This window comes from Salvelinus fontinalis, unplaced genomic scaffold (assembly GCF_029448725.1).
Source record: "Salvelinus fontinalis isolate EN_2023a unplaced genomic scaffold, ASM2944872v1 scaffold_0418, whole genome shotgun sequence".
Lineage (NCBI taxonomy): Eukaryota > Metazoa > Chordata > Actinopteri > Salmoniformes > Salmonidae > Salvelinus > Salvelinus fontinalis.
The window spans coordinates 55,001-79,267 of NW_026600627.1; the positions used below are offsets into that span (position 1 = coordinate 55,001).

Sequence of the window (24,267 nt, forward strand, 5' to 3'; positions counted from 1 at the left end):
TCCCTCCCTCCCTCCCTGCCTCCCTGCCTCCCTGCCTCCCTGCCTGCCTCCCTCCCTCCTCCAGGTGAACCTAGCTCTGAAGCAGAAGTCCGACATAGAGCACTACAGGAACAAGCTGAGGCTGAAGGCTAAGAGGAAAGGCTACTATGACTTCCCCTCAGCGGACGGCAGCGGGTGTGGTAGCAGGGCGCTGGCACAGAGGCAGAGACACGGACATGAGAGGGCACCTGGGGAGCATGGCCCACCACTGGAGCCTGATGAAGACCAGGCATCCACCTACGTCAAGTCCAGCAGGAGGTGAGATGGGGGAGGGTGTGAGGGGAAAGGGGATGGGGATATATGTTGAGTTGTAGGTGGGTAGTTTGATTGTCCCTCCTCCAAAGCTTTTCAAGGACATTGATTGGCACTCTCTCTGTCTGTCACGCAGCGTCATTGGCCAGTTGTCTGTCTGCAGTTCCATGCCCTCATCTAACCCTCCCTCTCTATAAATGCTCCCTCAGCACGGCAGTCTGTCTGTCTAATTGTTTCATTATCATCTTTCTGTGATCCTGAGGAGGGCCTCATCAGGCCTCTTTAATCAGACTAATCCCCTCCTGTCTCTGGGATGGTGCTGGGCTCTGGCCCCTGGTCCTCTGGTTCTCTGCTCCTCCAGTCTGGAGATAAGAGGATTTGGTGTACTTGTCTCAGAGCAGAGGAGCCCATAAGGGGCTCTCCATTGGGCCGGCTCTGCCCTGCTCTGTCGTGCCATCAATTGCTACTGATGTAGACAGAGAGAGAAATAGCTTTGGTTTGTTATGGATGCCGATGAGGGAAAAACACATACGCTTACATAATGCACAGACACGCACACAGGCACGAACACACACACACACACACACACACACACACACACACACACACACACACACACACACACACACACACACACACACACACACACACACACACACACACACACACACACACACACACACACACACACACACACACACACACAGTACAGGAAGAGAAAGGAAAGGCAGATGTTTGTGTTGGTGTTGTTTAGGTGATGGTTTTGTGGTTTTCATCACTCTGTTTCTCTGGAGAACCAGACTTCATATTCACTGCTTGTTGCCCTCCTCCTGTCTCCTCTCTCCTGTGTCCTGTCTCCTGTCTCCTCCTCCTGTCTCCTCTCTCCTCTCTCCTGTGTCCTCTCGCCTGTCTCCTGTCTCCTCTCTCCTGTCTCCTATCTTCTGTCTCCTTTCTCCTCCTCTCTTCTGTCTCCTCTCTCCTGTATCCTGTCTCCTCTCTCCTGTTTCCTGTCTCCTCTCCTGTCTCCTCTCTCCTGTGTCCTCTCGCCTGTCTCCTGTCTCCTCTCTCCTGTGTCCTCTCGCCTGTCTCCTATCTTCTGTCTCCTTTCTCCTCCTCTCTTCTGTCTCCTCTCTCCTGTCTCCTGTCTCCTCTCTCCTGTCTCCTGTCTCCTCTCTCCTCTCTCCTCTCTTCTGTCTCCTGTCTCCTGTCTCCTGTCTCCTGTCTCCTGTCTCCTCTCTCCTGTCTCCTGTCTCCTGTCTCCTGTCTCTTGTCTCCTGTCTCCTGTCTCCTCTCTCCTGTCTCCTCTCTCCTCTCTCCTGTCTCCTGTCTCCTCTCTCCTGTCTCCTGTCTCCTTTCTCCTGTCTCTATCATCTTTGGTTCTGGTGAGGTGAGCTTGAGATGTTTCCATAGAGACCTGTTTGACAGACTCTACAGACACGCTCAGCCTGCTGATAGGACTGTGATGAGCGATGAGATAGCACTCCCAGAGCATATTCACTGATACGCATCTTGTTCAACAGAATGGAAAATATGTATTAATATTGTGTTATGCTGTGTTATACAGATTACCTCCTCACTAAGACGTCCACATTATGATGGCGTTTTAGGGGTTTCAGCATTGGCTGGCAGGGAGAAGTGATTGAAAAACACAGGATTATGTCAAATCAATCTGGCAGAGGAGATATTATGTTCAGGAGATATTATATTCAGACTGACACAACCGTTCAAAAGTTTGGGGTCACTTAGAAATGTCCTTGTTTTCCATGAAAACAGACATGAAATGAGTTGCAGAATGAGTTGCAGAATGAATAGGAAATATACGTTGTTATACCATTTAGAACCTTGTCAACAAAGCAAAGTTTGAAATACACAATTATTATTTCAATTAAAAATCATTGGGTCCTTCAAACTTTGCTTTCCTCAAAGAATCCTCCATTTGCAGCAATTACAGCCTTGCAGACCTTTGGCATTCTAGTTGTCAATTTGTTGAGGTAATCTGAAGAGATTTCACCCCATGCTTCCTGAAGCACCTCCCACAAATTGGATTGGCTTGATGGGCACTTCTTATGTACCATACGGTCAAGCTGCTCCCACAACAGCTCAATAGGGTTGAGATCCGGTGACTGTGCTGGCCACTCCATTATAGACAGAATACCAGCTGACTGCTTCTTCCCTAAATAGGTCTTGCATAGTTTGGAGCTGTATTTTGGGTCATTGTCCTGTTGTACGAGGAAATTGGCTCCAATTAAGTGCCGCCCACAGGGTATGGCATGGAGTTGCAAAATGGAGTGATAGCCTTCCTTCTTCAAGATCACTTTTACCCTGTACAAATCTCCCACTTGACCTCCACCAAAGCACCCCAGACCATCACATTGCCTCCACCAAAGCACCCCAGACCATCACATTGCCTCCACCAAAGCACCCCCAGACCATCACTTTACCACCACCAAAGCACCCCAGACATCACATTGCCTCCACCAAAGCACCCCAGACCATCACATTGCCTCCACCAAAGCACCCCCAGACCATCACTTTACCACCACCAAAGCACCCCCAGACCATCACATTGCCACCACCAAAGCACCCCCAGACCATCACATTGCCACCACCAAAGCACCCCCAGACCATCACTTTACCACCACCAAAGCACCCCCAGACCATCACATTGCCACCACCAAAGCACCCCCAGACCATCACTATTCCACCACCAAAGCACCCCCAGACCATCACATTGCCACCACCAAAGCACCCCCAGACCATCACATTGCCACCACCAAAGCACCCCCAGACCATCACATTGCCACCACCAAAGCACCCCCAGACCATCACATTGCCACCACCAAAGCACCCCCAGACCATCACTTTACCACCACCAAAGCACCCCCAGACCATCACATTGCCACCACCAAAGCACCCCCAGACCATCACTTTACCACCACCAAAGCACCCCCAGACCATCACATTGCCACCACCAAAGCACCCCCAGACCATCACATTACCACCACCAAAGCACCCCCAGACCATCACATTGCCACCACCAAAGCACCCCCAGACCATCACTTTACCACCACCAAAGCACCCCCAGACCATCACATTACCACCACCAAAGCACCCCCAGACCATCACATTGCCACCACCAAAGCACCCCCAGACCATCACATTGCCACCACCAAAGCACCCCCAGACCATCACTTTACCACCACCAAAGCACCCCCAGACCATCACATTGCCACCACCAAAGCACCCCCAGACCATCACTATTCCACCACCAAAGCACCCCCAGACCATCACATTGCCACCACCAAAGCACCCCCAGACCATCACATTGCCTCCACCAAAGCACCCCCAGACCATCACATTGCCACCACCAAAGCACCCCCAGACCATCACATTGCCACCACCAAAGCACCCCCAGACCATCACATTGCCACCACCAAAGCACCCCCAGACCATCACATTGCCTCCACCAAAGCACCCCCAGACCATCACATTGCCTCCACCAAAGCACCCCCAGACCATCACATTGCCTCCACCAAAGCACCCCCAGACCATCACATTGCCTCCACCAAAGCACCCCCAGACCATCACATTGCCTCCACCAAAGCACCCCCAGACCATCACATTGCCACCACCAAAGCACCCCCAGACCATCACATTGCCTCCACCAAAGCACCCCCAGACCATCACATTGCCTCCAGCATATTAAAATGTTTTCTGCATCTCACGAATGTTCTACTTTGTGATCCGAACACCTCAAACTTAGATTCGTCTGTCCATAACACTTTTTTTCCAATCTTCCGCTGTCCAGTGTCTGTGTTCTTTTGCCCATCTTAATCTTTTATTTTTATTGGTCAGTCTGAGATATTGCTTTTCCTTTGCAACTCTCCCTAGAAGGCCAGCATCCCGGAGTCGCCTCTTCACTGTTGACTTTGAGACTGGTGTTTTGCGGGTACTATTTAATTAAGCTGCCAGTTGAGGACGTGTGAGGTGTCTGTTTCTCAAACTAGACACTCTAATGTACTTGTCCTCTTGCTCAGTTGTGCACCGGGGCCTCCCACTCCTCTTTCTATTCTGGTTATAGTCAGTTTGCGCTGTTCTATGAAGAGAGTAATACACAGCGTTGTACGAGATCTTCAGTTTCTTGGCAATTTCTTGCATGGAATAGCCTTCATTTCTCAGAACAAAAATAGACTGACGAGTTTCAGAAGAAAATTATTTGTTTCTGGCCATTTTGAGCCTGTAGTCGAACCCACAAATGCTGATGCTCCAGATACACAACTAGTCTAAAGAAGGCCAGTTTTATTGCTTCTTTAATCAGAACAACAGTTTTCAGCTGTGCTAACATAATTGCAAAGGGGTTTTCTAATGATCAATTAGCCTTTTAAAATTATAAACTTGGATTAGCTAACACAACGTGCCATTGGAACACAGGAGGGATGGTTGCTGATAATGGGCCTCTGTACGCCTATGTAGATATTCCATAAAAAATACGCCGTTTCCAGCTACAATAGTCATTTACAACATTAACAATGTCTACACTGTATTTCTGATCAATTTTATGTTATTTTAATGGACAAAAAAAATGGCTTTTCTTTCAAAAACAAGGACGTTTCTAAGTGACCCCAGACTGTTGAATGGTAGTGTAGGTGGAAAGGCCTATAGAACATAGTAGAATGTTGATTCATGATGACATTGTTGCTGCTGCTGATGATGAGGTTGATGACGAAGAAGACAATGACCACGACGATGATAATGAAACCAGGAGTTTCTCCTAGTTAACTGTATTGTCTTAGGCAGTTTGTTGCACTCGTTTGAGCAACACATTCCTCTTCTTATTGGCTGATTGATTCGAGCTCTGTAACACTCTGTGATTGGCAGACACTCTCAGGTGAGGCAGCGGACCTATCGGAGCAGGCAGAGCCTGAACAGCCCGAGTACCGGAGGAACAGAGATGGACCTGCTGGTTATGAGGGAGAGACCCAGGAGAGGCATCAGGAACAGCGGCTACGACGTGAGTCCCACTCCCCTTACCCTGGTCCTGACCCTGGTCCCGACCCACTGGCCCTATCTGAACTGGATGGGTTTAATCAGGTGTTCTGTGTCTCAGAAGCAGACTGGGGTTCAAACACTATTTAAAATATTTCCGTTACTTTGAGCATTTGCTCTAGCATGATGGGTTTGGAGTGGCAGATGGGCGGGGTTGGAATGGCAGATGGGAGGGGTTTGGAATGGCAGATGGGCGGGGTTGGAGTGGAAGATGGGTGGGGTTTGGAATGGCAGATGGGTGGGGTTGGAATGGCAGATGGGCGGGGTTGGAGTGGCAGATGGGCGGGGTTGGAATGGCAGATGTGCAGGGTTTGGAGTGGCAGATGGGCGAGGTTTGGAGTGGCAGATGGGTGGGGTTGGAATGCAGATGGGCGGGGTTGGAATGGCAGATGGGTGGGGTTTGGAGTGGCAGATGGGTGGGGTTTGGAGTGGCAGATGGGTGGGGTTTGGAGTGGCAGATGGGTGAGGTTTGGAGTGGCAGATGGGCGAGGTTTGGAGTGGCAGATGGGTGGGGTTGGAATGGCAGATGGGCAAGGTTTGGAGTGGCAGATGGGTGGGGTTGGAATGGCAGATGGGCGGAGTTGGAATGGCAGATGGGTGGGGTTTGGAGTGGCAGAAGGGTGGGGTTTGGAGTGGCAGATGGGTGGGGTTTGGAGTGGCAGATGGGTGGGGTTTGGAGTGGCAGATGGGTGGGGTTTGGAGTGGCAGATGGGTGAGGTTTGGAGTGGCAGATGGGTGAGGGTTGGAGTGGCAGATGGGCGAGGTTTGGAGTGGCAGATGGGTGGGGTTGGAATGGCAGATGGGCGGGGTTGGAATGGCAGATGGGTGGGGTTTGGAGTGGCAGAAGGGTGGGGTTTGGAGTGGCAGATGGGTGGGGTTTGGAGTGGCAGATGGGTGGGGTTTGGAGTGGCAGATGGGTGGGGTTTGGAGTGGCAGATGGGTGAGGTTTGGAGTGGCAGATGGGTGGGGTTGGAGTGGCAGATGGGCGAGGTTTGGAGTGGCAGATGGGTGGGGTTGGAATGGCGGATGGGCGGGGTTGGAATGGCAGATGGGTGGGGTTTGGAGTGGCAGATGGGTGGGGTTTGGAGTGGCAGATGGGTGGGGTTTGGAGTGGCAGATGGGTGGGGTTTGGAGTGGCAGATGGGTGGTGTTGGAATGGCAGATGGGCGGGGTTGGAATGGCAGATGGGTGGGGTTTGGAGTGGCAGATGGGTGAGGTTTGGAATGGCAGATGGGTGGGGTTGGAATGGCAGATGGGTGGGGTTTGGAGTGGCAGATGGGTGGGGTTTGGAGTGGCAGATGGGTGGGGTTTGGAGTGGCAGATGGGTGGGGTTTGGAGTGGCAGATGGGTGGGGTTTGGAGTGGCAGATGGGTGGGGTTTGGAGTGGCAGATGGGTGAGGTTTGGAGTGGCAGATGGGCGAGGTTTGGAGTGGCAGATGGGTGGGGTTGGAATGGCAGATGTGCAGGGTTTGGAGTGGCAGATGGGCGAGGTTTGGAGTGGCAGATGGGTGGGGTTTGGAGTGGCAGATGGGTGGGGTTTGGAGTGGCAGATGGGTGAGGTTTGGAGTGGCAGATGGGCGAGGTTTGGAGTGGCAGATGGGTGAGGTTTGGAGTGGCAGATGGGCGAGGTTTGGAGTGGCAGATGGGTGGGGTTGGAAAGGCAGATGTGCAGGGTTTGGAGTGGCAGATGGGCGAGGATTGGAGTGGCAGATGGGTGGGGTTGGAATGGCAGATGGGCGGGGTTGGAATGGCAGATGGGTGGGGTTTGGAGTGGCAGATGGGTGGGGTTTGGAGTGGCAGATGGGTGGGGTTTGGAGTGGCAGATGGGTGGGGTTTGGAGTGGCAGATGGGTGGGGTTTGGAGTGGCAGATGGGTGGGGTTTGGAGTGGCAGATGGGTGGGGTTTAGAGTGGCAGATGGGTGGGGTTTGGAGTGGCAGATGGGTGGGGTTTGGAGTGGCAGATGGGTGAGGTTTGGAGTGGCCGATGGGCAAGGTTTGGAGTGGCAGATGGGTGGGGTTGGAATGGCAGATGTGCAGGGTTTGGAGTGGCAGATGGGTGGGGTTGGAATGGCAGATGGGCGGGGTTGGAATGGCAGATGGGCGGGGTTGGAATGGCAGATGGGTGGGGTTTGGAGTGGCAGATGGGTGGGGTTTGGAGTGGCAGATGGGTGGGGTTTGGAGTGGCAGATGGGTGAGGTTTGGAGTGGCAGATGGGTGGGGTTGGAGTGGCAGATGGGCGAGGTTTGGAGTGGCGGATGGGCGGGGTTGGAATGGCAGATGGGTGGGGTTGGAATGGCAGATGGGTGGGGTTTGGAGTGGCAGATGGGTGGGGTTTGGAGTGGCAGATGGGTGGGGTTTGGAGTGGCAGATGGGTGGGGTTGGAATGGCAGATGGGCGGGGTTGCAATGGCAGATGGGTGGGGTTTGGAGTGGCAGATGGGTGGGGTTTGGAGTGGCAGATGGGTGGGGTTTGGAGTGGCAGATGGGTGGGGTTTGGAGTGGCAGATGGGTGGGGTTTGGAGTGGCAGATGGGTGCGGAGTTGGAATGGCAGATGGGCGGGGTTGGAATGGCAGATGGGTGGGGTTTGGAGTGGCAGATGGGTGGGGTTTGGAGTGGCAGATGGGTGGGGTTTGGAGTGGCAGATGGGTGGGGTTTGGAGTGGCAGATGGGTGGGGTTTGGAGTGGCAGATGGGTGAGGTTTGGAGTGGCAGATGGGCGAGGTTTGGAGTGGCAGATGGGTGGGGTTGGAATGGCAGATGTGCAGGGTTTGGAGTGGCAGATGGGCGAGGTTTGGAGTGGCAGATGGGTGGGGTTGGAATGGCGGATGGGCGGGGTTGGAATGGCAGATGGGTGGGGTTGCAATGGCAGATGGGTGGGGTTTGGAGTGGCAGATGGGTGGGGTTTGGAGTGGCAGATGGGTGGGGTTTGGAGTGGCAGATGGGTGGGGTTTGGAGTGGCAGATGGGTGGGGTTGGAATGGCAGATGTGCAGGGTTTGGAGTGGCAGATGGGCGAGGTTTGGAGTGGCAGATGGGTGGGGTTGGAATGGCAGATGGGCGGGGTTGGAATAGCAGATGGGTGGGGTTTGGAGTGGCAGATGGGTGGGGTTTGGAGTGGCAGATGGATGGGGTTTGGAGTGGCAGATGGGTGGGGTTGGAATGGCAGATGGGCGGGGTTGGAATGGCAGATGTGCAGGGTTTGGAGTGGCAGATGGGCGAGGTTTGGAGTGGCAGATGGGTGGGGTTGGAATGGCAGATGGGCGGAGTTGGAATGGCAGATGGGCGGGGTTTGGAGTGGCAGATGGGTGGGGTTTGGAGTGGCATATTGGTGTGGTTTGGAGTGGCAGATGGGTGGGGTTGGAGTGGCAGATGGGTGGGGTTTGGAGTGGCAGATGGGCGAGCTTTGGAGTGGCAGATGGGTGGGGTTGGAATGGCAGATGGGCGAGGTTTGGAGTGGCAGATGGGCGAGGTTTGGAGTGGCAGATGTGCAGGGTTTGGAGTGGCAGATGGGCGAGGTTTGGAGTGGCAGATGGGTGGGGTTGGAATGGCAGATGGGCGGGGTTGGAATAGCAGATGGGTGGGGTTTGGAGTGGCAGATGGGTGGGGTTTGGAGTGGCAGATGGGTGGGGTTTGGAGTGGCAGATGGGTGGGGTTGGAGTGGCAGATGGGTTGGGTTTGGAGTGGCAGATGGGCGAGCTTTGGAGTGGCAGATGGGTGGGGTTGGAATGGCAGATGTGCAGGGTTTGGAGTGGCAGATGGGCGAGGTTTGGAGTGGCAGATGGGTGGGGTTGGAATGGAAGATGGGCGGGGTTGGAATGGCAGATGGGTGGGGTTTGGAGTGGCAGATGGGCGGGGTTGGAATGGCAGATGGGTGGGGTTTGGAGTGGCAGATGTGCAGGGTTTGGAGTGGCAGATGGGTGGGCTTTGCAACAATGTTATTGATTCCATTGTGCCAGCCAGCTTAAGTATTTGAAATGATTTCAAATAGTATTTGAACCCAGGACTCTGGCAGATACAGCGTCGTGAAAAAGTATTGCCCTCTTTCTAATGTTCTCTTGGACTTGAAACGAGCAGTTCATGCTTGTAAACCCACAAATGTCGCTGAGAAAAAGCAGTCCTGCATGCAAGTATGTTTTTTTTGTTATTTGTAAACTCAGGTTCCCTTTATCTAACATTCGTTTTTTTGCTGAAGATTTGACAACATTCAGTATCAAAAATATGCAAAAATAGAGAAAACTTAAAAGGGGGTAAAATACTTTTTCATGACACTGTAGCTTACATGTCCGCAGTCGTTAAAACCATTCATTTTAGAGCTGATTTACTATCCAGAAATAGCTAACATCCCCAGGTGACTGGACACAACAGCTTCCTGTTGCAAACAAACAAACACATATACCTACACGCTCCAAATGTTTTGTATGGTGCTGAGGCAAAAATAAACACAAATACATATACCTACACGCTCCAAATGCTTTGTATGGTGCTGAGGCAAAAATAAACAAAAACACATTCATTGCTTGCTGCAAAAAGTGTTGACTTGGAATGATTCCGACTAGTGCATGTTTCACAACAGACACATCACTGGGTAGTGAACTGTCTGTTTGTAGTACCTCTGGCAGGGTACTGTCACATTCAAGGCAGTTGTCTTAAGGTGTAGAGGTGAGTTCAATTCAACATCACAACATATTGCAATCCTGAATGCACCCCTAATAGAGCTCTCCAGGGGTCATGACCTCACAAAGTCTCAGATAGGAACTGGACTGCCCACATACAAATGTGGTTGAAGTTAAGCACACCAGACTGCAGTGAAGGAGTTGCTTAATGGTTGATAGTGGTAGATTCATAAGGTGTTCTTTATAGTTTTGGTTTATGATACATTTCAGACATGTTGCCCCTCTCCTCTCTCCTCCTCTATCCTCCTCTCTCCTCTCCTCTCCTCTCCTCTCCTCTCCTCTCCTCTCCTGGGGTGTGATACTGTTGCTGCGTAGATGATGCTAGACAGATGCAGTTAGAATATCAAGAGGCTAAAGAGCAGCTCCCTGAAGTCATGTTTCAGACCACTACTTAACAAACACCACAATTATCTCCAAGACACTGTTACTATCTTACAACCTTTAACCTTTCATTTACAAACAAAGAGAACGAGGTAGTTTTACAGTAAGCTCCTACTTTACAAACAGAACAGCATAGTGTCTTTCTCTCCTTTAATTTAGCTAATCATCTCAGACATTGGTTTTAACAATAACCACATATTACAGCTAATAGAATATGTATCACATTTACCACAGACAGTAACAACTCTATGAGTCTATTGGCAATATCCTCTACATAGAGAAACATAATTTCCTCCCAAGCAACCGGTCTTCATACTCTTCCTCCACCTCCTCCCTCCATTGTTCTGCCCCTGTCTTCCTCCACCTCCTCCCTCCACTGTTCTGCCCCCTGTCTTCCTCCACCTCCTCCCTCCACTGTTCTGCTCCCTGTCTTCCTCCACCTCCTCCCTCCACTGTTCTGCCCCCTGTCTTCCTCCACCTCCTCCCTCCACTGTTCTGCTCCCTGTCTTCCTCCACCTCCTCCCTCCACTGTTCTGCCCCCTGTCTTCCTCCACCTCCTCCCTCCACTATTCTGCCCCCTGTCTTCCTCCACCTCCTCCCTCCACTGTTCTGCCTCCTGTCTTCCTCCACCTCCTCCCTCCACTGTTCTGCCCCCTGTCTTCCTCCACCTCCTCCCTCCACTGTTCTGCCTCCTGTCTTCCTCCACCTGCTCCCTCCACTGTTCTGCCTCCTGTCTTCCTCCACCTCCTCCCTCCACTGTTCTGCCCCCTGTCTTCCTCCACCTGCTCCCTCCACTGTTCTGCCTCCTGTCTTCCTCCACCTCCTCCCTCCACTGTTCTGCCTCCTGTCTTCCTCCACCTCCTCCCTCCACTGTTCTGCCCCCTGTCTTCCTCCACCTCCTCCCTCCACTGTTCTGCCCCCTGTCTTCCTCCACCTCCTCCCTCCACTGTTCTGCCTCCTGTCTTCCTCCACCTCCTCCCTCCACTGTTCTGCCCCCTGTCTTCCTCCACCTCCTCCCTCCACTGTTCTGCCTCCTGTCTTCCTCCACCTCCTCCCTCCACTGTTCTGCCCCCTGTCATCCTCCACCTCCTCCCTCCACTGTTCTGCCTCCTGTCATCCTCCACCTCCTCCCTCCACTGTTCTGCCTCCTGTCTTCCTCCACCTCCTCCCTCCACTGTTCTGCCCCCTGTCTTCCTCCACCTCCTCCCTCCACTGTTCTGCCTCCTGTCTTCCTCCACCTCCTCCCTCCACTATTCTGCCCCCTGTCTTCCTCCACCTCCTCCCTCCACTGTTCTGCCCCCTGTCTTCCTCCACCTCCTCCCTCCACTGTTCTGCTCCCTGTCTTCTTCCACCTCCTCCCTCCACTGTTCTGCCTCCTGTCATCCTCCACCTCCTCCCTCCACTGTTCTGCCTCCTGTCATCCTCCACCTCCTCCCTCCACTGTTCTGCCCCCTGTCTTCCTCCACCTCCTCCCTCCACTGTTCTGCCTCCTGTCTTCCTCCACCTCCTCCCTCCACTGTTCTGCCCCCTGTCTTCCTCCACCTCCTCCCTCCACTGTTCTGCCCCCTGTCTTCCTCCACCTCATCCCTCCACTGTTCTGCCCCCTGTCTTCCTCCACCTCCTCCCTCCACTGTTCTGCCCCCTGTCTTCCTCCACCTCCTCCCTCCACTGTTCTGCCTCCTGTCTTCCTCCACCTCCTCCCTCCACTGTTCTGCCCCCTGTCTTCCTCCACCTCCTCCCTCCACTGTTCTGCCCCCTGTCTTCCTCCACCTCCTCCCTCCACTGTTCTGCTCCCTGTCTTCCTCCACCTCCTCCCTCCACTGTTCTGCCCCCTGTCTTCCTACACCTCCTCCCTCCACTGTTCTGCCCCCTGTCTTCCTCCACCTCCTCCCTCCACTGTTCTGCCTCCTGTCTTCCTCCACCTCCTCCCTCCACTGTTCTGCCCCCTGTCTTCCTCCTCCCTCCACTGTTCTGCCTCCTGTCTTCCTCCACCTCCTCCCTCCACTGTTCTGCTCCGTCTTCCTCCACCTCCTCCCTCCACTGTTCTGCCCCCTGTCTTCCTCCACCTCCTCCCTCCACTGTTCTGCCTCCTGTCTTCCTCCACCTCCTCCCTCCACTGTTCTGCCCCCTGTCTTCCCCCACCTCCTCCCTCCACTGTTCTGCCTCCTGTCTTCCTCCACCTCCTCCCTCCACTGTTCTGCCTCCTGTCTTCCTCCACCTCCTCCCTCCACTATTCTGCCTCCTGTCTTCCTCCACCTCCCTTCACTGTTCTGCCTCCTGTCTTCCTCCACCTCCTCCCTCCACTGTTCTGCCCCCTGTCTTCCTCCACCTCCTCCCTCCACTGTTCTGCTCCCTGTCTTCCTCCACCTCCTCCCTCCACTGTTCTGCCCCCTGTCTTCCTCCACCTCCTCCCTCCACTGTTCTGCCCCCTGTCTTCCTCCACCTCCTCCCTCCACTGTTCTGCCTCCTGTCATCCTCCACCTCCTCCCTCCACTGTTCTGCCTCCTGTCATCCTCCACCTCCTCCCTCCACTGTTCTGCCTCCTGTCATCCTCCACCTCCTCCCTCCACTGTTCTGCCTCCTGTCTTCCTCCACCTCCTCCCTCCACTGTTCTGCCCCCTGTCTTCCTCCACCTCCTCCCTCCACTGTTCTGCCCCCTGGCTTCCTCCACCTTCTCCCTCCACTGTTCTGCTCCCTGTCTTCCTCCACCTCCTCCCTCCACTGTTCTGTCTCCTGTCTTCCTCCACCTCCTCCCTCCACTGTTCTGCCCCCTGTCTTCCTCCACCTCTTCCCTCCACTGTTCTGCTCTCTGTCTTCCTCCTCCCTCCACTGTTCTGCCTCCTGTCTTCCTCCACCTCCTCCCTCCACTGTTCTGCCCCCTGTCTTCCTCCACCTCCTCCCTCCACTGTTCTGCCCCCTGTCTTCCTCCACCTCCTCCCTCCACTGTTCTGCCTCCTGTCTTCCTCCACCTCCTCCCTCCACTGTTCTGCTCCCTGTCTTCCTCCACCTCCTCCCTCCACTGTTCTGCTCCCTTTCTTCCTCCACCTCCTCCCTCCACTGTTCTGCCTCCTGTCTTCCTCCACCTCCTCCCTCCACTGTTCTGCCTCCTGTCTTCCTCCACCTCCTCCCTCCACTGTTCTGCCCCCTGTCTTCCTCCACCTGCTCCCTCCACTGTTCTGCCTCCTGTCTTCCTCCACCTCCTCCCTCCACTGTTCTGCCTCCTGTCTTCCTCCACCTCCTCCCTCCACTGTTCTGCCCCCTGTCTTCCTCCACCTCCTCCCTCCACTGTTCTGCCCCCTGTCTTCCTCCACCTCCTCCCTCCACTGTTCTGCCCCCTGTCTTCCTCCACCTCCTCCCTCCACTGTTCTGCCCCCTGGCTTCCTCCACCTTCTCCCTCCACTGTTCTGCTCCCTGTCTTCCTCCACCTCCTCCCTCCACTGTTCTGCCCCCTGTCTTCCTCCACTTCCTCCCTCCACTGTTCTGCCCCCTGTCTTCCTCCACCTCCTCCCTCCACTGTTCTGCCCCCTGTCTTCCTCCACCTCCTCCCTCCACTGTTCTGCCCCCTGTCTTCCTCCACCTCCTCCCTCCACTGTTCTGCCCCCTGTCTTCCTCCACCTCCTCCTTCCACTGTTCTGCTCCCTGTCTTCCTCCACCTCCTCCCTCCACTGTTCTGCCCCCTGTCTTCCTCCACCTCCTCCCTCCACTGTTCTGCCTCCTGTCTTCCTCCACTGTTCTGCCCCCTGTCTTCCTCCACCTCCTCCCTCCACTGTTCTGCCCCCTGTCTTCCTCCACCTCCTCCCTCCACTGTTCTGCCTCCTGTCTTCCTCCATCTCCTCCCTCCACTGTTCTGCCCCTTCTCTACCTCCCGTGGGAGTGAAACATAGCCTCCCTGCAGTAACCGTAACAACCGTGTCAGCCTGCAGATAATACGGTGCTAGCGTGGTTGGTCAGCTCCTTGCAGAAGGACTGGCTCTATTGATTACAGTGGGAACGCTTGGCTCTGCGGGCCATACCACTGCGGATCCACGTCTCCGCCTGTCCGTGTTGCGAGGGAACTGATTTATGAGGCGGCTGCGCCAGGTCCTGTGGCTGCTCCCTTCCACTCGCACAGGAAGTAGGGCACCCTCAGATCCAACTCATTTATCACCCTGAGAGAGAGTGGGATGGAGGAAGAGAGAGGCTGGAGGGAGAAAGCAAGGAGGGAGGGGTGGACATAGAAAGAGCAGAGCGAGCACAGAGCGTGGGTGAGAAAAGGGAGAGAGAGAGTGAGAGAGAGATATAACAGTAGGCTAACACACACAGACCTCCAGTAGTTTACCGCAGTGCTTAATTACTTCTACAGTGATTTGCCGGATTGTTTATCGCCACAATTAATCTATGGGGGGCGGGACGAGGAGAGGGAAGGAGGAGATGGAGAGATAAACAGAAACACAACTCACACTCCGTACAAAACTGTCCCGGTAGCACTCTACCCTGCAGAGACCAACCAGAGAGATAGCAGTTCCACTGGAGGAATACTGAACACCTATTCATGTGATATATTACAGTACTACAGTGTACCATCAAGCAGCTCTGGCTAACTTAGTCAGCATCTTGTCAACAACAACGCACAGCCAGGATGAGTCACTAGTATAGCTTCCTGAATCGTTAAAGCCACTTGAACATTTCTCATCTGACCATCTCTGGTTGAGTCAGTGGCATTCCAACCAGCTAGCAGGGGACTGTTCATTTGCCGTTGTAGCACTGTGCTCATAAATCATGAAATGGGGGTTTGCAATGCATTGTGGGATAATCCTTCAGTGCTGTAAAGAGAAAGTACTAGGCATGAGTGTCTTTGGGGTTGTGGTATGTTTCTGTGTAAAGGACATGGCTCCCTAACACCAATTTAACCTGGGCAGCATCACCAGTTTGCAGGGTGCTAATAAAGTGAATGGAGAGTTTTTGTTTGAGCCTCAGAGAGCACTAAAATTACTCTCTACTCTGATAGGTCTGGGAGGCAATGACACTCTACTCTGATAGGTCTGGGAGATAATGACACTCTACTCTGATAGGTCAGGGAGGCAATGACACTACTCTGATAGGTCTGGGAGGCAATGACACTCTACTCTGATAGGTCTGGGAGATAATGACTCTCTACTCTGATAGGTCTGGGAGGCAATGACACTCTACTCTGATAGGTCGGGGAGATAATGACTCTACTCTGATAGGTCCGGGAGATAATGACTCTACTCTGATAGGTCTGGGAGATAATGACTCTCTACTCTGATAGGTCTGGGAGATAATGACTCTACTCTGATAGGTATGGGAGATAATGACACTGATAGGTCTGAACTGTATTAGCTCTACTAGTACTAATTGGAAAGGAAGTGTGAACAGTGTATCAGTGGAGGTTTCTGAGGGAGAACGGCTCATAAAAATGGCTGGAACGGCGCCAATGGAGCCATGTGTTTCATGTGTTTGATACCATTCCACTGATTCTGCTCCAGTCATTACCACAAGCCCGTCCTCCCCAATTAAGGTGCCACCAACCTCCTGGGCAGTGTGTGTGTGTGAGTGTGTAACCAATTCCCCTCTTTTTCTCTGTGTTTCAGACTGAACCGGAGCTGATTGAGGAGACCAACGTGGATCGTCTGATTGGCCCGCGGGGAGGTTATGTCTGCCCCAGAGGGGTCAAAGGTCACTCAGAGACCTCCACGTTGAGCTCCCAGCCGTCCATCGACGAGGTACGCCAGCAGATGCACCTGCTCTTAGAGGAGGCCTTCAGCCTGGCCTCAGGGGGACACTCCTCCACAGCCGGACGCCACCACCACTCCCATCATCCCCACCCCCACCACGGTTACCACCACGGCCACTACAGCCCCGGACCTCCACCTCTGCCCTACTCTGACGTGGTGACCAGTGCCCCGGGAACCATGAGCCGTGGCCGGGGAGGAGGGCTGCAGTGGGTGCCGGCGTACGGAGCAGAGATGTATCAGTGCAGCCTCCCCAGACCGGTGAGTGGGTGGAAGGATAACACCTCTGGGAAGGGTTATGTTAGGGCAAAATGTACTACTGTACTGGTTCTAGTTTACTAAACCTTAACAAGTAGACACTTTCTCCTATCAGAAAACATCAACCCACAGTATATTATTCATGTGTGTGTTGACTTGTGTTCTTCCAGGCCTTTAGGTTCACCCAGCTTCCTGACATGGTTATGACCTCTCCTCCACCCCCTATTCCCCCTCGCACCGGCCCCCCTCCTGGGACCTCTCTAAGACGGTATGGCTAGGACACACACACACACACACACACACACACACACACACACACACACACACACACACACACACACACACACACACACACACACACACACACACACACACACACACACACACACTCACACATACACACACACACACACAGCCCCATGACACTATTCTCACCTTTCCTCAAATTAATCAAAGCCGCAATACCGCACTCTCACCCCACAATGAATCACTAAACTCCCCAACATTCACATGGTAATATTCACCAGGTAAATGCAGTGTGGCCAGACTGATCTCAGTCGTGTATACTGCACATTTGAAAGCAGAATCAGTGCAGAGGAAGATGACATGAATAGCAATGAGAATCCAGTGTTACTGTGGGTCTTATTCTGGAGTACCAGTGTCCTCTTGTGGTGAAGAATATGTGTTGCATGTGAATGTGATTTTGCGATGTGAGCGTTATCTCTCTCTCTGACTCAGCTCATCGCCTGACCTGGGGTCCAAGGCCAGGATCTCAGAGTCTGGGACCAACATGACGGACATGCAGACCCAGCATAATGACAGCAGCGCCCCCTATGTCTCTCTCTCCAGAGCAGCACTCCCCTCAGTCCCCCTCTCCAGAGCAGCACTCCCTTCAGTCCCCCTCTCCAGAGCAGCACTCCCCTCAGTCCCCCTCTCCAGAGCAGCACTCCCTTCAGTCCCCCTCTCCAGAGCAGCACTCCCCTCAGTCCCCCTCTCCAGAGCAGCACTCCCTTCAGTCCCCCTCTCCAGAGCAGCACTCCCCTCAGTCCCCCTCTCCAGAGCAGCACTCCCCTCAGTCCCCCTCTCCAGAGCAGCACTCCCCTCAGTCCCCCTCTCCAGAGCAGCACTCCCCTCAGTCCCCCTCTCCAGAGCAGCACTCCCCTCAGTCCCCCTCTCCAGAGCAGCACTCCCCTCAGTCCCCCTCTCCAGAGCAGCACTCCCCTCAGTCACAGCAGAACAGCCGGTGTCCACCTACTCAGGTCAGAACCTGTTTGTCTGTTTTTTTTTCAATTTCTATTATCCTTGCGGGGGTCTAGGTTAGGAGTTTGGGTTAGGAGTTTGGGTAAGGAGTTTGGGTAAGGAGTTTGGGTAAGGAGTTTGGGTAAGGAGTTTGGGTTAGGAGTTTGGGTAAGGAGTTTGGGTAAGGAGTTTGGGTAAGGAGTTTGGGTTAGGAGTTTGGGTAAGGAGTTTGGGTAAGGAGTTTGGGTTAGGAGTTTGGGTAAGGAGTTTGGGTTAGGAGTTTGGGTTAGGAGTTTGGGTAAGGAGTTTGGGTAAGGAGTTTGTATAAGGAGTTTGTGTAAGGAGTTTGTGTAAGGAGTTTGTGTAAGGAGTTTGGGTTAGGAGTTTGGGTTAGGAGTTAGGTTAGGAGTTAGGGTTTGGGTTAGGATTTAGGTTTAGGTTAACTTTGTTGTTTGTCACAATTGTAGAACAACTTCATTGTTCTTCTAGTAATGGCAGTTGTCATTGTAGTATTTCCCCTGCATAACGACCTCCTAATCCCCCCACAGGAAACCCCATCACAGCGGTGTACGCCATCCCAGCCTCGCGGTCGGGTTACTCTGAGTACTTTGCCTCCACGCCCCCGTCCTCCTACCACAGCCCATCCTGGATGTCCTACCCCCCCGAGCCTGAGGACGTGCCCCCCCAGTGGGCTGACTCTGTAAGAACCCCCCCCTACTCCCAACACTCACCGCGTAGGTAGAAGTAGCTACCCACTGTAAGAATAGGTCAACGATTAATACACAACGCAGAGACAGAGGATGAAAGGTCAAAACGACGAGAAGTCAATAGAGTAATAATGATGAAGGGAAATAGTGTTTTTTCTGTTATCGGGAATTATTGCTCAATGGTTCAGAGACATGGGAGGAGTATGTCTTCTGAAATAGGATACTTGTTATTTGGCCATTGGCTAGTTTTATTGCAAGGAATTCTAATTGGTCAACCACAGGCTAGGGCTGGGTTATAAAACTACATGCTGTCCCTTTGTTCTGGCGAGAGAACCACTGGAGAGAACCACTGACAGAGCATCACTGAGGACAGGGGAGAATGACCATCTACCTCTCAGCATAACATCTATGATTTGTCCTCTTCGAATAAACCTATTTTCCTCCCCCTGATTTGCTTTGGGGTTTGTGTTATTGAAGAGTAACATAAATTGCTAACACCACTGATCCTGGATCAGACACGTTACCTTATGGTAAAGTTAGGATGGGGGTGGAATATTCTGATCCTAAATCTGTGCATAAGGGTATGTTCTACCTCGAGCCACAACCACACCACACACAAGGGAAAGCCCTATCCTGCCCCAGGTCTTAGAGTTGTTATGTAAACTAATGGAAAGATAAGTTACAGAGCTCAATGTGTTTTCCTGGATGTTTGTAAGACACCAAAATGTGACTCATCAGTGAATATGAAGACATTTTCATGACAGCCTCTGCAGAGAGCCTTATCAGGGATCGACAGTGAGCTCATTCCTCATCTACGACAGTGAGCTCATTCCTCATCTACCACTAAGCAAAATTTGGTTCCTAATTTTCTATTATACAATACTCTCTCTGTCTCTGTCTGTCTGTTAAACATGAAATGGGTTCCATGTCCCCATCTGTCACTGTTATTGACCATGTGACCTCCCCTTTCCTCTTCTGTATGGAATGTTCTTTTTATACCTGTTTGTCTGCCTGTTTCAACCAGATGTCTTCACGCAGTGTCTTTTTGCAGAACCAGTGTCATTTAGAAACCATTTGCTGAACTGAATGTGTGACTGGCGTTGAGTGGACACAGCAAAATACCGGGGTAGTTGAGCACATTTCCTAAATGAACACCTCTTCTCTTTTTTCTTTTGGATCTTTCTTTGATTAGTTTTGTGTAGAGTCAGACAGTCATGCACATCTCATGTCTACATTCTAAAGTAACCCATAAGTGGAGTTCAAATGCTTGGTTTGAATCGAAAGTCCATTTTTAAAAGTCACAGATATTTTAATTGCCGTTTTAATTTTTACTTCTTAATTTATTTTATCGTGTGAGTTTCGTCCAAGTGTGCTTGTGTATATTTTCCCTTGTTTTCAGCCATTTGAATATATGTGTAATACATGTGGAAGAGAGACAATGTTCACTCAGCAAACTGATCCAATAAGGATAATACCTTTTTGAATTTGAAAAACAACAAAAAACAAAGCATCAGCTGTATTTCCTATCATGTTGGTGGGTTTCAAACCCTGTGTGGTTGTTTTGGTGACGCCTGGTCTACCCTCTCTTCCAGGTGGCTCTCCCAGGGTACGTGGAGGCCTTCCCTCATCCCCGCTACCCTCAAGGCAGCTCCCCCAGACTCCCCCTACACTACGGCCAGGCCATGGAGCCACCCCCAACCCCGACCACCGCCGCGTCCCAGCAGAGCCTGCCCGATGCGGGGGAGCCCAGAGACAGAGTCACACTCAGCAGTCTCTCCACATCCGCCCTGGTCCAGGCCATCCGCCAGGAGGTGGCAAAGCTGGCCAAGAAGCAGACAGACATGTTTGAGTTCCAGGTATAATCCCTCCCTCTAGTGGCCGGGAGGTGCAATTGCAGCACTCTCTTTTCTGAACATGCTGTAATACTAGAGACTAAACAAACTCTCAAACTCAACTTTTTTGACATTTGTATATTAAGACTGATAAAAGCCTCTTTCTTTCTATTTCTCTCTCTCTCCCCCACCTCTCTCATTGTGGGAAAATCCCACGTTGCTCTGATGTGTTTCATCACCATGCTGTTATTTTGGAGTTACTGAAGAGTGAAAGTGTTCTATCTCAAACTGTCAGACATCTCTTCTTAACGATGTCTCTATAGTTACATTACATCACCTGTTCCTTTACATTGTACATATGTCATCCCCACATCTAAAGATCTGTAATAATGAAGGATGAGTGTTTCTCAAGCCAGGACAGTGACCTTAGCAACCCACAGAGGAGTATGTCACGACATCAATAGAACAATTGATGAGGCAGAGAGAGTCGTCACATGTTCACGCACAAAGGTCCAACCACTTCAGAAGATCAGAATGAAGTGATAACGAGCCAAGGGTTTTTGGAGGATATATTGGCACGGTTGTTGTTAGGCCTGAGACGAAGTCGAGGGCAGGCAGACCGTGGCACTATATCCTCCAAACACCGGCTTCCAGGGCATCACTTTTATACAATGTGTTACCAACATATTCAAATAATGATTGACATATTTTCATTAAAAAAATGTATTTTGATTAATTTATTCATACTATTACATCCTTCCACAAGATATAGTCCGACACAAATCTAGCCGGCTTGTCGTTCGTTCTATCGGTTCGGTTGCTACAGTAGAGACGCGACACACAGTCGTTCAGTCTTTTTGTTCTGTATTTATGGATGCGACCCAGTCATTTGTTCTAAATGTTCCGTTTCCATACTGGCTGGCAACGTTCTTCTCCCTTTCTTTGTAGTTAGCCAACTAAGGCTAACGTACAGCTAGAATAACAACAATTTAGTTGCATTTGCATTTGTTTTAGCTGTTTTCTAGAGATATTTATTTGGATAAATTAAATCCATAACAATGAGCTAATGAGGCTCGATTTTTCCTGGCAGACAAAATGTGCTCACTTGTCAGGACAGTGTTGTTCAGAGAGGCTAACCAACAACACAGCTAACAACACAATCACTTCAAACTGAAGCTGGAAAGACTGCAAACTAGCTGCACTTCCTTTCATTTGACCTTTTTTCAATTTCTTTGTATATATCCATAAAAATAATACCAGATGATTCATCATTTTGACTTGTTGAGAAACGCTGCCTGTCTGTCTTGTCCCGACTCCCGACATGTTCATTACTATGGGACAGCTGGAGATTGAATTTGAATATTGAAACAATGTTGCAAATGTCGGAGAGTTAGACAACAAGTTTATACAAATCTCAGCTGTGAAAACTAAATGTTAGTCTAAAAGAAATGTGAGATAATGTCTAGATGCTTTTTATAGTGGAGATTGAGTTTATAAATTGCTTGGCTGGGATGATGAGACAGTGGATTGCGCAGTCATATGGAACAGAGTAAATAGGCATTTTAACATCATAGATTTAGCCGGTGGTAACTTGTGGAATAGACACCGGCTGGAATGCGGTTTTAACCAATCAGCATTCAGGATTAGACCCACCCGTTGTATAATGTGTATATATAAGCATGTAGAAGGATGCCATGTATCTTAGCTCTTTTTATAGAACAAGTCCATTTCAACTAAAAGACAGACTTATGTTTTGTTGTTGTCTCCAATGGCCCTGAGTTCCATCCATTTACCTTGTTATGTTCTTCAATGATAATTGAGAACTGAGTCAGATTCCCCTTTCCTGTGCTCAGCCATGTCTTCTAAGTATCATTTCAAGCAGTTTGAAAACAACATGAGTGGTCTGTTTTGTAACAGCGGACCACACATAAGGTACAATTGAAGTCAGTAGATTTAATGAAGGGTGTTGTTTTTCTCCAAAGAAAAGGAGGTACTGGTGTTGTATATGAATAGTGAGTTTAGATCTGACACCATGTTTGGAAGAAACACACTTTTCAGAACATATGTGCCTCATAAACTGTGATTATTGTGTCGACAAACACTTGAATCGTAAGGATGCCAACAACAATTTCACTTGTTTCTTGACGATGCCTCCAAACTGCCTTTCACAACGTGAACATGATCATAAATCCAGTACTGTAGCCCTTTTCTTGGACACGGTAAAGTTGGACTGGGTTTAACACAACTGTAAATGTAAAGTGTTTCTTAACAGAAAGGAGAGAGGACACTTTAAACGCTGACACAGTGTTCAGTTACATTTCTCTTTTCTTTAGAAATCATAAAGAAATCATAAAGAAATCATAAATTGGCCACAGAATCCACTCAGCAAATGTTACAGAAAGTATGTATTGCACTGTAATGATTCTACATAACAGAGTGTCATATCTGTGTTCTACACAATACATTTCTACATTCTGTAAGGTTTTGTATTCTAGTAATGATCAGATGAGATAAAAACCAGACTGACTCTGACATTTTAGGACTGTAGATGTGCATCTCTGGTTTAATGCACAAAATCCCCAGGAGTGATTGGCACAAGGTCCTCTAGTAGGTATAATGATACGATACTGTTACATATGGACAGTGGGGGACTGGTACACTGTTAACTACATATATATATATATTGGTTTGACCTTTGAAGACCAAGGTCCTCTGTCAGTAGTACATTCTTTGCATAATATTGTGAATGTTTATCCCAATGAGTTTGATCTCCTCCTTGATGATTGTACTGTAAATGTTTATTTTTAACGAGAACCAGCTCAAATACACTTTATCCTATAGGTATATGTCTGTTCTGTTAACTGTTGCTGGACAGGAAGGTGAGAAGGTTAGGGCAGCTCCCAGTCCTGGAGTTTGTTCCTCTACATGGAGTCTGGCTTTCATTCTCTCATTCCCAGTGAGTGAACACACCTTGTCTGAAGGTTGGTCCTATTCTGTATAGTATTCATACAGTGTCTCTTGGTATTCTAATGGGTGGACATGGCATGCATGAGTCTACACATGGAACCCAAGACTGAGATGAGCCTGGTTTGAGTATCTTTGATAAGAGGAACAAGTGACAGGGGGAAGAGTGTAATTGTGTTGGTCACAGTATACCAAAGGATGGGTGGAAGAGCATATCACCTCACACATCATAGGTGGTATTGCAACACAACAATAAACTGTTGAAATGAAGAGCTGTCCCAAAAATGTAACATATTTTCTCCTGTTTATCATGACGACACATTATTGCATTATTTCAGATGCAGGTTATAGTTTTTCACCCTGATTTCCTTTTTTTACTGACCCCCTGTACAGTAGACTATCTGTTTTCAGATGCACCCTGGGAGATTAGGTTTTCCATCCTGTCCAGTGTTTCTGAGTGTAAATAGGAGAGGAACATTCTCTCTTGCTGTAACTCCTAACCAGAACTGTTGCTTTTCTGTTTCCAGCATCTCTTTTGCTGATGGACTGACAACACTCATGGTTGTGAATGGATGGTTATGTTACCATGTAGCTACTGTATTGTACAATGAAATCCTTTCTGTCTGTTCTGTAGATGCTGACCAGTTTTGTGTTGAAATGAACACTTTTCACATTTGAATGCTGATACATCAGTCTGAAGAGAGAAACAGGATGCCAGATTATGCGATATGAATCTTTGCAGATTAACTCAATAAAAGGGATGACAGATTGGCTGTTTGATGGGGAATGTGGTTTGTGACTTTAATATAGGATTTATTTATGAACATAAATAGTTGTTAGTCAAGGTAATTCTGATGAGATACAATCATTATAGTTTATTCCCTGATTTGAATCCTTCTCTTCTCAGTTGTTGGATGACAGATGTATGAAGGTTGCTTAGGAAGTAATCTATAATGGGAGGGAAAGAGAATCAATCAATTTGCAAAGAGCAAAGAGGTCTAACATTGTAATAGACAACAGCATCAGACGCCCCAAACTGTCTGTCTGTCGTATAGAACTACTAGGCCTATAATACGAAACAGCGCGTTTAAAGTCAGAATAAGAATATATGAAAAAAAATAGCACTGTATTTTACATCTCCCGCGAT

General features: G+C 50.3%; 1 protein-coding gene across 2 annotated transcripts in view; it reads left to right on the forward strand.

Annotated features, from left to right (window-relative positions):
* The window catches only part of kiaa1549lb (KIAA1549-like b), a gene marked incomplete at its 5' end in the record, with an annotated part of 69,848 nt that extends 45,941 nt beyond the window's left edge, over positions 1-23,907 (forward strand). The window contains 8 exon segments of one of the 2 annotated variants that reach the window (XM_055913971.1): positions 65-297; positions 5,170-5,302; positions 15,980-16,381; positions 16,549-16,646; positions 17,117-17,637; positions 18,166-18,317; positions 19,376-19,450; positions 19,917-20,004. In XM_055913971.1, the coding sequence (XP_055769946.1) occupies positions 65-297; positions 5,170-5,302; positions 15,980-16,381; positions 16,549-16,646; positions 17,117-17,637; positions 18,166-18,317; positions 19,376-19,405 (1,569 nt within the window). 2 annotated transcript variants of the gene reach the window in all.
* Between the last annotated feature and the right edge of the window lie 360 nt (positions 23,908-24,267).